At 43.3% G+C, this 14,459-nt stretch overlaps 1 protein-coding gene across 1 annotated transcript; it reads right to left on the reverse strand.

The window, feature by feature from the left end:
* Positions 1-5,472: 5,472 nt before the first annotated feature.
* On the reverse strand, positions 5,473-13,450 carry LOC143861290 (uncharacterized). Its single transcript, XM_077372229.1, has 7 exons — positions 10,003-13,450; positions 9,470-9,549; positions 9,293-9,361; positions 8,798-8,884; positions 8,211-8,713; positions 7,622-7,982; positions 5,473-5,655 (listed from the first exon to the last, which is right to left on the reverse strand). The coding sequence occupies exons 1-7, from the start codon at positions 13,448-13,450 to the stop codon at positions 5,473-5,475; spliced, it is 4,731 nt and encodes a 1,576-aa protein (XP_077228344.1).
* Positions 13,451-14,459: the final 1,009 nt, after the last annotated feature.

The raw sequence follows: 14,459 nt of genomic DNA on the forward strand, positions 1-14,459 counted from the left end.
ATAAAAGACAAGTTTATGAACCTCAAGAGAGTCTCACCTGAGCAGTCCATTTATTATCATCTTCAAAACCTAACTCAAAGATTAGTACAAGAGAAGAATATAAAAAAAAAATATCAAAAGATTATGATAATTCCAATTTATTAAAAATTTCAGTGCATATATGGGACATCAACTTGTGCAGATCCAAGTGTGAAGCGGTGAGCCATAAAACATAAAGACGGGCTCCAAGTAACCTTATCATTGCCCAGAGAAAGGTTCTTTAAAAAAAAAATGGTTAAAAGAAATCCAAAAGGTTGGGTAGGCCTACTAAACAAAAGAGGGGAGCGCTACTTGGATTGAGCGAGTCCCCTAAAGATGGGCTTGGGCTATCGCCTTCATCGCCCAACTGACTTGGGATAAACAACCGGGTAACCAATTCTATCCAACAAGACAGCACTATTTAATTAAGGGTATTAGATGGGGCATGGCTATTGACCATGTTGCTGCTGAATACCCAAGGTCTACATGGGACTTTGTATTCTCAAGAACAAACAAATTAGAAATTACCAAGCCACTGTACTAAAACAAATTGCAGTTGCTCATGGAACAGAAGAAAGAGAAAGTACTCAATACACTTCAATGGACAAGAAAAATGGTGTCTAAAATTTCCATAGAAGAAGCATCGCAATTTTCGACACATGGCAGCTCGGATATCATGAGCAAATATGATTTCAAGCATGCACAAGAAGCACAGCCACCTGATATTTGCAGGGATGAATTGTAGTGCAAGTACACACGGCATCAAATTGTACATAACTCCAAAATGGGGACTCTATATGCATCAACTATAATTAAGTCTTGTCTACATCAAATAAGATTTTTGAGAACTTAAACAGGTGTTCCATGGACAATTAGATATGAGCACTAGAGAATATGGGAACTTATGATGATAGCAACAGTAGAGCATTCGAACCCAAATCCCCAACAATCAAGACTGTAAAAGAACATATCTATTCAAAGTGTATGACAATCCCAAGATTTTCACGAGCCAAACAACTGAACCCTACCACAACAATGACTACCAAATATTGCTTACTCGAGGAAATACATGTAGCTCATAACAAATTCCTGACATGGGAACCCTAATGGACCAAATGAAGACAAGGTTAAAATACCTAGACTTAGCCATGCAATCTTACCAGTTCACAAACAAAGACCCAAAGAAACAAGGTATTACACTGAGTTGCATCCTTTCGATCTACACCCTAAGAAGCCATAGGATCAGAATCAATTTTGTGGAGAGGTTTTGCAGAATATACCCTATTTGATTCAGGGGTCAACAAATGAATTACCTGGTCATTTCAATAATACAAACCCTACTGTATTTTGGGCCACACTTGTACAGTGCTACTCTGCTAGATCCAAATAGTGGACTTTTTCTACCACCATCAAACAGGCTACCAATGATCAAAACATCACCCAATTTCATAAACCATGAAAATAAAATGATGGAAATTGTAAGAAGATTATTACCTAAGATTGAAGATGGCTGGCACGGATCGAGGGTTCGGCCCTTCAAAAATCCTCTTAGCTTCTTCTTCTCTTTTGCAAGCAATTTATGGCCACAGCAATGAGCGGAACGTGATAACTAGCCGGACCCCCACCTGAGATCAACCGAAGAAAACAAACTTGCCGGAGAATGGAGGAAAGGGGTAAAGGGTCGGATCTCCGGCGAGACCGACGGAGAAGAAAGAGTGGTCGAAGGAAAAGGGGTTTGGGCAGTGGATAATGGAATTAATGGGGTTGCTGGGTTTTGAATTGATTTTGGGTTTTGAAGTGGGTTTCTATGGGGGTTTTGAAGAAGACGAGGGTTGAGGGTGGGTTTTGGTCGGAGCTCCGGTGAAGATGGAATATGAGTTAGGGATAATGGGATTCGGAAATGGGTTTTGAAGGCGCAGCCGACCGGAGTTAAAGGAGATGGAGATGGTAGTGCCGGCCGAATAGGGTTTAGATCTGGGTGGGTTTATGGGTTTTTAGAGGTGGAGATTGGAGAGAAATGGGAATGGGGACCGATGGTGGTTAGAGGTTTTGGTGGTCGGAGGATGAAGGGGGTTTGGGTTTAATGGAGGTGGCTGATGGAGGAGATGGGTACGGCCAGTAGCTTGGGAGGTTGGATTTCCGGCGAGACACCGGAGAAGGTGGGGATGGTGGTCGGAGGAGAGAGGATGGGTTTGGGTAAAAAAAATGAGGTGGGTTTGGTGGTGGTTAATGATGAAGATGGAGGAGGTGAGCGTTTTGGGTTTGAAATGGGGACGATGGGTTTTGTTCTTGAAACACAGAAAATGGGAAGGTTTAGTAGGTGAAGGAAATTAGGGGAAAACGATTGTGGTGGAGAAAGTGGTCGATGGTGGTGGTGGAAGGTGAAGAACAGAGAACGGTGATGGGTGGCGGTGGCTGCAAAAAGAAATGGGTTGAGATGGTGTCTGTGGAAGAAAATGGAAGAGGGTTTGTGATTTGGATTTAAGGAGAAAATGGGAATAGGTTTGAGGGAAATGAAATGGGTTTTGTGGTAGGGGATGGTGGTGGCTGTGATGACCTTGCCGGATTCCGGCAAACCCACCGGAGAAGATGGGGTGGCTGTTGGAAGAAAAGAAGAAGAAGAAGAAGAAGAAGAAGAAGAAGAAGAAGAAGAAGAGAATGGTGGTGGTGCTGACCGGTGGTAGGGATGAGGCTCGCCGGAGAAGGGAGAAGAGAGAAATGGCCGAGCCTCTCTCTCTCTGCTTCTCTGTAATTTTTCTACGAAAATCCCCTTCTCCCTACTGCTTCGATGGCTTTTTTTTATACAGATGAAAAATGTATATTTAAACCCGCCCCCTTTTCTACTTGGACAACCACCTCTAGCGTAATTTTTAGGAACTTTTTAACTGGCAGGGGGGTGCCCAAGAAGAAAACGAGAAATGATATATTTGATACCCCCAAACCTTCCAGGACACCCCCCTTGGCAAATTTAGGACAACTACCATTCTATAAGAGGCGGCCCAAGCAGAAAACAGGGGGAAAATTTTTTGCAAAAATATCTTCTTTGAAAAAATGATCTCAACCGTTAAAATCACCTTTTCATTCAATGGCTGAGATCAAAAGAAACATAACCAACTAAGATTCCCTCTAACTAATCCTAGTCCTAATCACTCACTAACCTAGCTTAGGGCTTAATGGTGACTTGGAGAAGAAGAAAAGCATCTTCGCAAATTACGAAATTGCCCTGGTTCAGGATAATACACCCCTCAATTAAGTTGTACACTAATCTGCATACCCCTATATCTCCCCGGACAGCCCGTCATGGCTAATTTGAACTGGTTTTTGAGATTCCAGCACAACCCCTTTTCTGGCTAAATCGCCACTCTTCCGAACTTGCCCCACGACACTGCCTTAGCTCGTTTGCTAGGCAAACGGGCTCGGATCGCGATGAAATTTTACAGGGACCTTGGTGGAACCCTAAGCTAGCCTAGGGCGTAATTTGGGGTCCACACACACTGATTTGAAAAGGTTATGCACAAAACAAGGAGGTGCAGGGCACGGTCAAAATGGGGTGTCTACAGATGCCCCTCTTTGGCAGAGTGTGCTTGTCACACGAATGGCAAAGCTGACAAGACAACACATTTTGGCCGGCCCGAAAATAAGAAAAAGCAAATTTTTGGGTTTTGATTTTAAAATGATATTCACAAGGGTGAAACAACAGAATAACACTACGAGACTCAAAGACTGAAAACAAAAGGGAGATCACCTCTCACCGACTCTTAACTCGGTGCTTGCATAGAAGAATGAAGATTTTGATTGACAATTTAACCCAAGAATCACTTGGCTAATTATCGAGTGCTAAAACGAGTAAAGAATACTTGAGAAGACTCAAAACCGGATTATGAAATTACCAAAACGGGTAAAGAAGTATTTTGAGAAAACTCAAACTTTCAATACCGGACTACAAGACGGGCAGAGAACATTTGAGAAAACTCAAACTATCAATACCGGAATACAAGACGAGTGGAAAATATTTGAAAAGACTCAAATTATCAATATGGAATACAAGACGGGTAGAGAACATTTGAGACTCAAACTATCAATACCGGAATACAGGACGGGTAGAGAACGTTTGAGGAGACTCAAACTATCAATACCGGAATACAAGACGGGTAGAGAATGTTTGAGAAGACCCAAACTATCGATACCGGGTTACAAAACGGGTAAAGAATGTTTGAGAAGACTCAAACTTTCAATACCGGATTACAAGACGGGTAGAGAATATTTGAGAAGACTCAAATTTTCAATACCGGAAACATCGAGTTTTTATCCTGGAATCGAGAGCCAGATCATTCAAAACGGGTAAAGATTATTTGAGAAGACTCAAATTTTTGATACCGGATTACAAAACGGGTAGAGAATGTTTGAGAAGACTCAAACTTTCAATACCGGATTTCAAAACGGGTAAAGAATGTTTGAGAAGACTCAAACTTTCAATACCGGATACATCGAGTTTTTATCCTGGAATCGAGAGCCAGATCATTCAAAACGGGTAAAGATTATTTGAGAAGACTCAAATTTTCGATACCGGATTACAAAACGGGTAGAGAATGTTTGAGAAGACTCAAACTTTCAATACCGGATTTCAAAACGGGTAAAGAATGTTTGAGAAGACTCAAACTATCAATACCGGATACAAAACGGGTAGAGAATGTTTGAGAAGACTCAAACTATCAATACCGGATACATCGAGTTTTTATCCTGGAATCGAGAGCCAGATCATTCGAAACGGGTAAAGATTATTTGAGAAGACTCAAATTTTCGATACCGGATTACAAAACGGGTAGAGAATGTTTGAGAAGACTCAAACTTTCAATACCGGATTTCAAAACGGGTAAAGAATGTTTGAGAAGACTCAAACTATCAATACCGGAGAGGATGATATCTCAAGCTTTTTATTCTGAAAATGACGATCAGGTCACTCCTAACTTAACCTCCTACAGGTCAGAGAGGAGGAAAGATAGTTAAGACATAGCACAGCTGGAATAGATCTGGAAATCATAACCTTTACCACAGGTTTAACTCAAAGGCATTCGATGAAATCTCGCGGGCATTGGCCCCTTTAAAGAAATAAACCAAAACTCTGCCTATATTTTGAAAAATGCAAAACTCAATTTTAAATTCCAACGAGGATTGGATTTTTATGAAGAAACTGATCAAGGAGCCTAGCTCGAAAAGGGATGTTCGAGCTTCTCTTATCTTTATTTGACAAGAATAGCCATCTCAACCCTAAAGTTTTGTTCGACGTCTTTTATGACTTGGGAAACCAAGTCATAAAAGATGCCCCTAGTACGATTTTATTTCCATTACAAGATTCGTAAGAGAGCCAAACGCAAGGGTTCAACTAAAGGCTTTCATTTCAAAGAAATACTTGAGGTTACAAAGTTTTTACAAATGCAGGAAAATGGGTTCTGCTCAAAGCATTCTTCCTCCTGCACTTCGTGATAACATTCCGAATAAACTTGAAAAGCTGCCCCTTCTGAACTCTGCTCTGTTCGGCTCTGTCCGCAGGAGATGCAACTCCTTGATTTTAAAGTTTATCGCCCCAGCCTCAAGAGAAGTAAAGGCTAAACTTGACCTTAAAGACCTGACTTTGACCTGACAATGAAAGATTCTGACACACGATAAACGAGACTTTGACAGATGACAGACGAAAACTTTGATAAATGCACAACATAGACTCTAAAAGAGACTGAATCTGCTTCTTAATTTGATAAATGTTTAAGGTGGTAACAGTCTACCGCTCTTAGGATCTTTTGAATACCGCATCTAAAAGTGTTTCATTCCTCTTTTCGGTATTTCAGTCATGGTTATTACCTCCTTTGGATTACTTAGTTTTAACCACTTTAAATTGAAGAAGTATCGGAAGAAATTATGCAGGCGCTTACTCAGACTCTGAAGTAATGCCCAAAACGGAAGCACAATCGGCTTTCAAAAGCCATTCTTTGTGAAATCCCTGCCATACTGAATTGCCCCTTTTAGGGTTTCGATTCAGCGGACCGCAGCCTTAATTTTTGCCTGGACTGTCTGCCCTTGCAGCTTTTTCCATCCAGCAGGCTCAGCACCCTGATTTTTGCCTAAACCGCCCTTTCGGGTTTTCAACTTAGCGGGCGAATGACCCTAACTTTTGCCTAGAACGCCCTTGCGGGTTTTCAATCTAGCGGGTCCAAGACTCCATCATTTTTTTTATTTTTTTTTACAAACCTGGGCCAATAACACCAGAAGGACTTTTAGGTAGGCTCGGGTTCAAACAGGATAACATTTGGTAAGTTTTGAGCAATTAGACCGAATCTGGACTATCCAGACTGCCTACGTATCCCCAAAGAAAATGAGAATCAGGTCCCGCGTAGTTCGAGGTTAATATCTTTTATGACGAAAGTCATAAAAGATGCCCCTGGTTTAATTTTGATAAAGAGGTTTTGCTTTTGGCTCAAAGGAGTTTAGCAAAAAGGGGTTCTCATTTTTGAAATCTGGGCTATTGGCTTAACAGGCTCAAGTCGTCCAAAGATGGCCTTCCAGTGTTTTAGGCGTAATATTTCTTTAACTGATCCAGGTTTGTAGGTTCTGTTAATTTTTCTCCATTTTCATTGAGGAGTCTTACGGCTTTTCCCGGCAGGACTTCATCGACAATATAAGGACCAGACCAATTTGGACGAAACTTCCCTCTCGGATCAAATACAGGTGCCCTATAGGACTTCAAGACAAGATCCCCTGGTTTCAAATCTCGGACACGAACCTTCTTATTGAACGCCCTTTCAATCCGCCTTTGATACCCCTGGATATGATACAGAGCTCGTAGCCTCTTCTCATCTATCATCTGCAGTTCCTGATGCCTGGCCTTCGCCCATTCAGATTCCGGCAAGCTTGCCTCTATCATCACTCTTAGAGATGGAATTCTAAGTTCAACAGGCAAAACTGCTTCCATTCCATACACTAAAGAATACGGAGTGACACCTGTAGAAGATCTGATCGACGTCTTGTAAGCCCACAAAGCATAAGGAAGCTTGTTTGACCAGTCTTTGTAAGTCTCTGTCATCTTACTGATGATTACCTTGATATTCTTGTTTGCTGCTTCAACGGCTCCATTCGTCTGCGGCCTATAAGGAGACGACTTGTGATGCTTTATTTTAAACTCTACACACAAGTGCGCTACTTCCTTCTTGAAGTGAGAACCATTATCTGAGATTAACTCATGAGGTACCCCATATCTGCAAATAATGTTTGCGCGGATGAACTTTGCAACTGTATTCGAAGTAATGGAAGCATACGAAGCGGCTTCAATCCATTTCGTAAAGTAATCAATTGCGACCAAAATGTATTCATGCCCGCTCGAAGACTTTGGATGAACCTTCCCAATTATGTCAATTCCCCATACTGAAAACGGCCATGGAGAAGTCATGAAGTGCAACTCCGAAGGAGGTACATGAATAAGATTTGCATAGACTTGACACTTATGGCATTTCTTCACAAATGCGAAGCAGTCTGCTTCCATTGTGGGCCAATAGAATCCAAGTCTCAAAATCTTTCTTGACAACATTTTCCCATTCATAGGAGGTCCACAAACTCCCTCATGGGTCTGCTCGATAAGCTCAACTGCTTTGTCTTCATCAACACATAAAAGCTGGATTCCATCAAAGGATCTGCGATATAACTGATCACCACAAATAACAAAATTGGCAGCTAATTTCTGAAGGGTTTTGCGCTCTTTCCCAGAAGCCCCAGGTGGATGCCCTTCACCGGATATGAGATTCCTGATGTCTGTATACCAGGGCTTTCCATCTGGACACCTGGCTGCTATTTCGATAACGATCACATGCGCTGGCTCCCATTGCAGTCGCACTGTAAGTGGCTGGACCTCCATTGTTGCTGAAATGTCTAACATAGAAGCCAGTGTAGCCAAAGCATCAGCAAAATGATTCTTTGTTCTGTACAAGTGAGTAAATGTAATACTCCTGAACTTCTGGACCAAAGATTCGAGATATGCATTATACGGGATCAATCTATCTTCCCGAGTCTTCCATTTTCCATTAGTCTGGTAAATGATCAAGATGGAATCTCCAAACACATCAATGTCTTGAATCTTCAAAGCTAAGGCTGCCTCCAGTCCGGCAATACAAGCTTCATACTCCGCCATGTTGTTGGTGCACTCAAACTGCAACTTGATAGATATAGGAATATACTCCTTCTGAGGGGATACGAGTACTGCTCCTATTCCCTGACCCTGGTTGTTGACTGCACCATCAAAGTACATTGTCCATCTGGTATTTGGAGTATCTTCTTCAATATCCATAATCTCTTCATCAGGAAATTCAGCCTTCAGGAATGCGCTCTCTTCCACAGGGGAATCAGCTAAATGCTCTGCGATGACCCGCCCTTTAACAGATTTTTGAGTGACATAAGTAATGTCGAACTCAGATAACAATAATAACCACCTTGCGGTCCTTCCCGTAAGAGCAGGCTTCTCAAACAAGTACTTCAACGGGTCCATCCGTGAAAGCAGAAGTACCTTGCTTGATAACAAATAATGTCTGAGCCTCTGAGTTGCCCAAACTAATGCTAGACAGGTCTTCTCTAAGATTGTATACTTCACCTCGTATTCTAGCATCTTCTTGCTGATGTAGTATACAGGCCTCTCCTTCTTAGACCCTGAATCTTGCTGAGCAAGCATACAACCCATCGCCGTATCCGTGATGGACAAATACAACAATAATGGCTGACCCAGGATGACCGGGGATAATACCGGAGGTAAGGACAAACACTGCTTAATCTTTTCAAAAGCCACCTGGCATTCTTCGGTCCATTTCTTCGATGAATTCTTCTTCAGAAGCTTGAAAATAGGCTCACAGGTCATAGTCAGATGAGCTATAAACCGTCTCAGATACTGAACTTTTCCGAGAAAACCTCGGATCTGCTTTTCGGTCTTCGGCGGTTCCATCTCCTGAATCGCTTTGATTTTCTGAGGATCTACTTCAATTCCCCTTTCGCTCACCATGAATCCCAGTAGCTTTCCTGAAGTAACCCTGAATACACACTTGCTAGGGTTCAGACGAAGCTGATACTGTCTGATTCTTTCAAAGAATTTTCTTAAAGAGACAGTATGCTCCGGCCGAGTCTTTCCCTTGGCGATCATATCATCTACATAGACTTCGACTTCTTTGTGGATCATATCATGAAGAAGAGCAGTCGCAGCTCTCTGATAAGTAGCGCCTGCATTCTTCAACCCAAAAGGCATTACTCTGTAACAGTAAGTTCCCCACTGAGTAGTAAACGCTGTCTTGATCATATCTTCCGGCGCCATCTTAATCTGATTGTATCCCGAAAACCCATCCATAAAAGATAACAGAGCGTGACCAGCTGTATTGTCCACCAGAAGATCAATGTTCGGAAGCGGGAAATCGTCCTTCGGACTCGCCTTGTTGAGGTCCCTGAAGTCCACACACATCCTGACCTTTCCGTCCTTTTTGGGCACCGGCACTATATTCGCTAGCCATTCTGGATATTCAACAACTTGAATGAATTTTACTTCTAATAGCTTTTTAACTTCGTCATGAACTTTTAACTCCCATTCTGTTTTAAGTTTTCGGAGTTTTTGCTTCTTTGGCTTCGCGCCAGGGATTAAAGGCAACCGATGCTGGACAATGTCTTCGCTCAATCCCGGCATGTCATCATAAGACCAAGCAAAGACCTCCTTGAACTCCTTAAGTAAAGTGATTAACTCCTCACGCTCTTCGGGAGATAAAGTTTTGCCAATTCGTATTTCCCGAATTAAGGTTTCGTCACCAATATTTACGGTTTCAATTTCCTCTTCGAGCGGTCTTGCTCGGCGACTCTCCTCTTGTTGAATCATATGTTTGATTTCAAGGGGAGTTTCGTTGGCATCCTCGTCAGAGGAGGAATCTTGATTATCATTATTAATATTATCAGTTTTAAGAGCAGATTCAGTACTTGAAATGGAAACAGGAGAAACAGAAACAGGAATGTATGTAAAAGAGTCTTTCATTTCGTTCATAGTATTGGTTACATCAAGAATGGAATAGCCCACAGCGGGCATTGTATTGGACTCTAACGATGTATTCACAGACTCAACAGACAACTCAACATTGAACTCAGCCAACTCTGGCATATGTGCAGTTGAAGAAATAAACTCATCATCTAAAGCACTCTTGGACTCGACCTTATTAGAAAGAGACTTGTCACCGACTCCGGAACCAGATCCAACTTCTACGGTACCTGCATCAAAAGAATCGTTAGAATAAACAAACTCAATATCAGACTGGGAAGTAGACGTATACTTAGAGACTACTGACTCTTTTGAGGGAACGGGACTATACTGAAAGACTACTCGAGGTAAAACCTGGGAGGTCCAGTTGGTCAAGGGTCCCTCGGCTGGGGTGATTAACTCTGCGGGGTTCAGAATGAATGCATCTCTGCCTATCACTGCCACATCTGACGCTTCGGTCTCACTGCCAACCACTGCTGCCACTGGATATTCAATCTGAAACATGCCATTCAGACAGCCCGGCTCTAAAACATCGGCCCAATCAGTTTTCGGTGCTGCCTCAGTAATCTGCGCACTCATTGGCGCTTCTGATAACTCTATGTTAAAGAAAATTTCGAAACCTGGAAACCTCTGCCCTGTCACATCATCGGTCCACGGCTCAGCAAACCCGCAAAATGGAAAATCTGCCCCCTCTTTTCTGAAAACGCCGTTACTGATCAGACTGATTGGCCCCATAGGCAATTCTAGTCCCCGGCGGCGGCACCCGGCCCATTTCAGCATGTATCTTTTCATTTCCTTGACCTCCTGCTCGGTCGGCTCATATCCCAGGCCAAAGAGACCATTGAAAGTTCTGAACACAGGCCACTCAGTAGGGCCTTGATGATATTTGCCCAGCCCTGCGCCTGGAATATAACCCTGTTTACGGATCATCCTGACCACATTCGAGTTGGTGCTAGTCAAGAAGAAAACATCTTCGCCCATGGCTTCTTTCATGGATATGACCGACACCTCTAGTGAAAAACCTGTCAAGCTGACATCGGCTTCTTTCCCAACTACGAGCTCCTGCGAAATCTGTCCAATTTCTAAATCTGGGTCACCCTTCACAGTCACTACCCTGTTGTTATGAACAAACTTCAACTTTTGATGAAGGGTAGAAGGGATAACTCCGACCTTATGCAGCCAAGGTCGACCCAATAACAGCAAGAAAGAAGCTTTAATGTCCAATACTTGAAATTCGATGTCAAAGTCTTCTCCCCCAATCTGAATTTCAGTGGCCAGGGTTCCGATGACATCTCGCCGGGTGCCATCATATGCTAATATACCCTGCTCTGAGGGAATAAAATCTCCAGGTCCAAAGCCCAAAGTCGCAGCAGTACTCAGAGGACAGCTATTCAGAGCGGACCCATTGTCGACCAGTACTTCGGGTACCCTTTTCTTGTTGCAGATCACGGTAATTTTGAGTGAACGAGCATGGTCACTCCCTTCAGGAGGTAAATCATCGTCTGTGAAAGATATTACCTTGGAAGTCCTAGTTGCAGCGACTAGGCTTACTAACTCATCGGGAGTGATCTCAGTTGGCACTTGAGCAGCATTCAACTCCTTGAGTACAACTTTCCTGTGCCTAGACGAAGACATAAGTAGACCCCAAATAGAAACGTTTGCTTGGGTCTTCTTCAGCTGCTTCAACAAATTATCTTCTTCCTCATCTGCACTCGGCCTATTCTGCCCCTGATTCTCGGCTGCTCTCACTGCTTCTGCAGGGTTTTCTGCTCTCAATTCCGCGGGCTTGAACACACGGCCACCCCTGGTAACGTGACGAAGCTCGTCACACTGATCTTCTAACAGAAGCAAATCATCTGCATCCATTCTCAGAACATACGGAGCTTCAATTGCCTCCTCTTCTTCAAAATCACTCATCCTTAGAACATAAGGCGTTTCCTTTTCTGCCTCAACATCCTCACATCGAAGGACGCATGGAGAGGATGTCTCTGCCAAACTGGTGCTCCCCCTCCAGAGGGCATAAGACCTTTCCCTTTCCATCTCCTCGATCTCTTCAGGATCAAATCTTAGAATATAAGGTTCATCAGGAGTGATTGCGCAAATGAGAATGGATGGATCAAGAACCGGCTCCTCGACAAAAATGGCATTCGCTACAGGAGGAGGAATTGTACGATGATTGGGAAGGGGATTCCGAGTTACATTGGGCCTTTCCACCTCAAGCTTTCCGTTCTCTAACATAGTCTGGAGCGCATGCTTTAAGGCCAGACATCTTTCAGTGAGGTGACCCGAATTTCTGTGGTATTCACAATACTGGTCTGCTCTCCAATATGGGGGTAACGGGTTAGGTACTGGCCTAATATCAGGTAGTCTGATTTTCTTATCCCTTATCAATTTTTTCAGAATCAGAGGTAAAGGGTATGGTAAGGGATCAAAGTACCTCTGAGGTTTCTGCTCTACCGGGGCTGGCGCTGGTCTCGCCACCTCTGTTACAGTCCTGGCCGCTGGGCGATCATGGTTTACGTGGTCAACTTCTTTCTGTACGACCACGGGTCTCTTTCCTTCCCTGATGTCTGATGGAAGTCTGGCCCTCAGACCCTTAGCTATTTCATCCTCAGTCCTCGTCCCAGTCTTAATCAGATGGTCAAAATCGGTGTAATGCTGAGGGGACATAAAATGGAAATACTGCGGCGACAAACCCTTGATCACCAGCTTGATCTGATCTTCTTCTGATAGCCTCTCGCTCAGCTGGGCAGACTTTCGACGCCAACGACGGATGAAAAAGGTAAAGGTCTCCAGAGGACCTTGCTTTAACTGCTTGAGATCCCTCTTGGTAACCTCTATCCCTTCTTCCATAGAAAACTGCTCTACAAATTTGTTGGAGATGCTTTGTAAGGTCTTCACCTCTTCGGGTTTCCGACGCAGAAACCACTTCTTCGCCACCCCAGTAAGAGACATTGGAAAGACCCTGGCCATTTGCTCAGGAGATAGCCCACACTGCTGCGACATCTCAATAAACCACCTCATATGATTCCGGGGACATCCAGTCCCATCATATTTGTCATAAACCGGGGTTTTGAATTTAGGGGGCAAGGTGACTCCCGGAGACATTATCAGCTCAGATATATCGAACTGCCTTGGGCCTTGATGCTTCAAGCTTTCCATTTCTTTTGTCAGCTTCTCCAATTGATCAGCTACCTGCTTTTCCTTATTATACCGGGCCACATCTGGAATGCAATATTCTTCAGCGTACTGCCCCTCTTCTAGGTCGACGTCTACTGGTGAAATGAAAGGATGGTTCAAATTTGCAGGGCTCGGATTTGCCGGTATAGCGGGAGGGGGTTGAACTGCAGGTGCTCTAGAAGTAGAGACCTTTTCATTAGACTGGGCTTTCATTTAGGCCATCTCTTCTTTCATAAAGGCCATATCCCGGGTAAGATTCACCATCATCTCTTGAATTTTAGTTAGCGCATCATTGGGTTCAGCCATTTGGACAGATTCTAGAGATTCAGATGATTCAGATAAAGAGGATGCAGATTGCTCAGGTAAGGTTAGCGGTTCAAATTGACGAATGAGCCTAGACGTGGTTGACTGTCTAGACCACGCAGGTTGACTGACACCTGAGGGAGCGATGTTTGCTCGATTTTAGAATCCTGAATTGGAAATTAACATACTAAATTAAAACGATAAGCATTTAGATAAAGTATTCTGTACCAAATAAGATAAGAGAAAGACATAAATGCTATTCCATTGATCAATAGTCAAAATGTAGTTACAATCAAAACATTAGTCTTTGTTAACAATTGGATGAAAGTAACCATTTACAATGAAATTTGAAGAAATTAAAATGACAATTTAATGAAAAGGAATCTTCAAAGCTCTTCGATCCGAGCTCTCTTGCCCACGAGCTTTCCTGGCAATTCCCCACATCGAACCTTAGATATTAAGGCAAATCTCTTATCAGTAATCTTGTTTCCCCAAGCAGCAACAATAGACTTTATGAGACCGGGGGTAAGCTTTTCGCAAGGAGGAGGGACTATAAATCCGGGAGGACATGGATTTCCCGTGATCTGATAAAGCAAACGAGTGGGTGCATAAAAGGTTGACTTTTCCAAACCCATAAGATACACAAATGGATGCGGGTAGGTGCTGGTGATAACGTGTAAGCATGAATGACTCACCCAGTGGAATCGATCCTTCTCCACGTGCTGCAACCAATTATGCCACTCATCAACGGATTGGGGTTTATTGGCCATTGGTTGCCACGAGAGGTGATCCTTGAGGGTGTACTGAAGGGAGCTCTGTGGCCGAAGGATGGTGAGCTTTTCACAAAGCCACAAATAAAGCAGTTTGACACACCCATGGAAATTATCCTTAACCTCTCGCCGAGCAATAAGATCCAGCC

Source organism: Tasmannia lanceolata, unplaced genomic scaffold (genome assembly GCF_043159265.1).
Source record: "Tasmannia lanceolata isolate RefF3 unplaced genomic scaffold, GAP_Taslan_0.1 ptg000037l, whole genome shotgun sequence".
NCBI classification, from domain to species: domain Eukaryota; kingdom Viridiplantae; phylum Streptophyta; class Magnoliopsida; order Canellales; family Winteraceae; genus Tasmannia; species Tasmannia lanceolata.

Bases quoted from the DNA above. Each gene is read 5' to 3' on its own strand.
- LOC143861290 (XM_077372229.1), bottom strand. From the start codon at position 13,450: ATGAAAGCCCAGTCTAATGAAAAGGTCTCTACTTCTAGAGCACCTGCA. The intron at 9,362-9,469 runs GCGAGTCCGAAG...GGATACAATCAG, and splicing joins ACTTCAGGGACCTCAACAAG to ATTAAGATGGCGCCGGAAGA. The intron at 8,885-9,292 runs GTAATGCCTTTT...CCTATTTTCAAG, and splicing joins GGGGAACTTACTGTTACAGA to CTTCTGAAGAAGAATTCATC.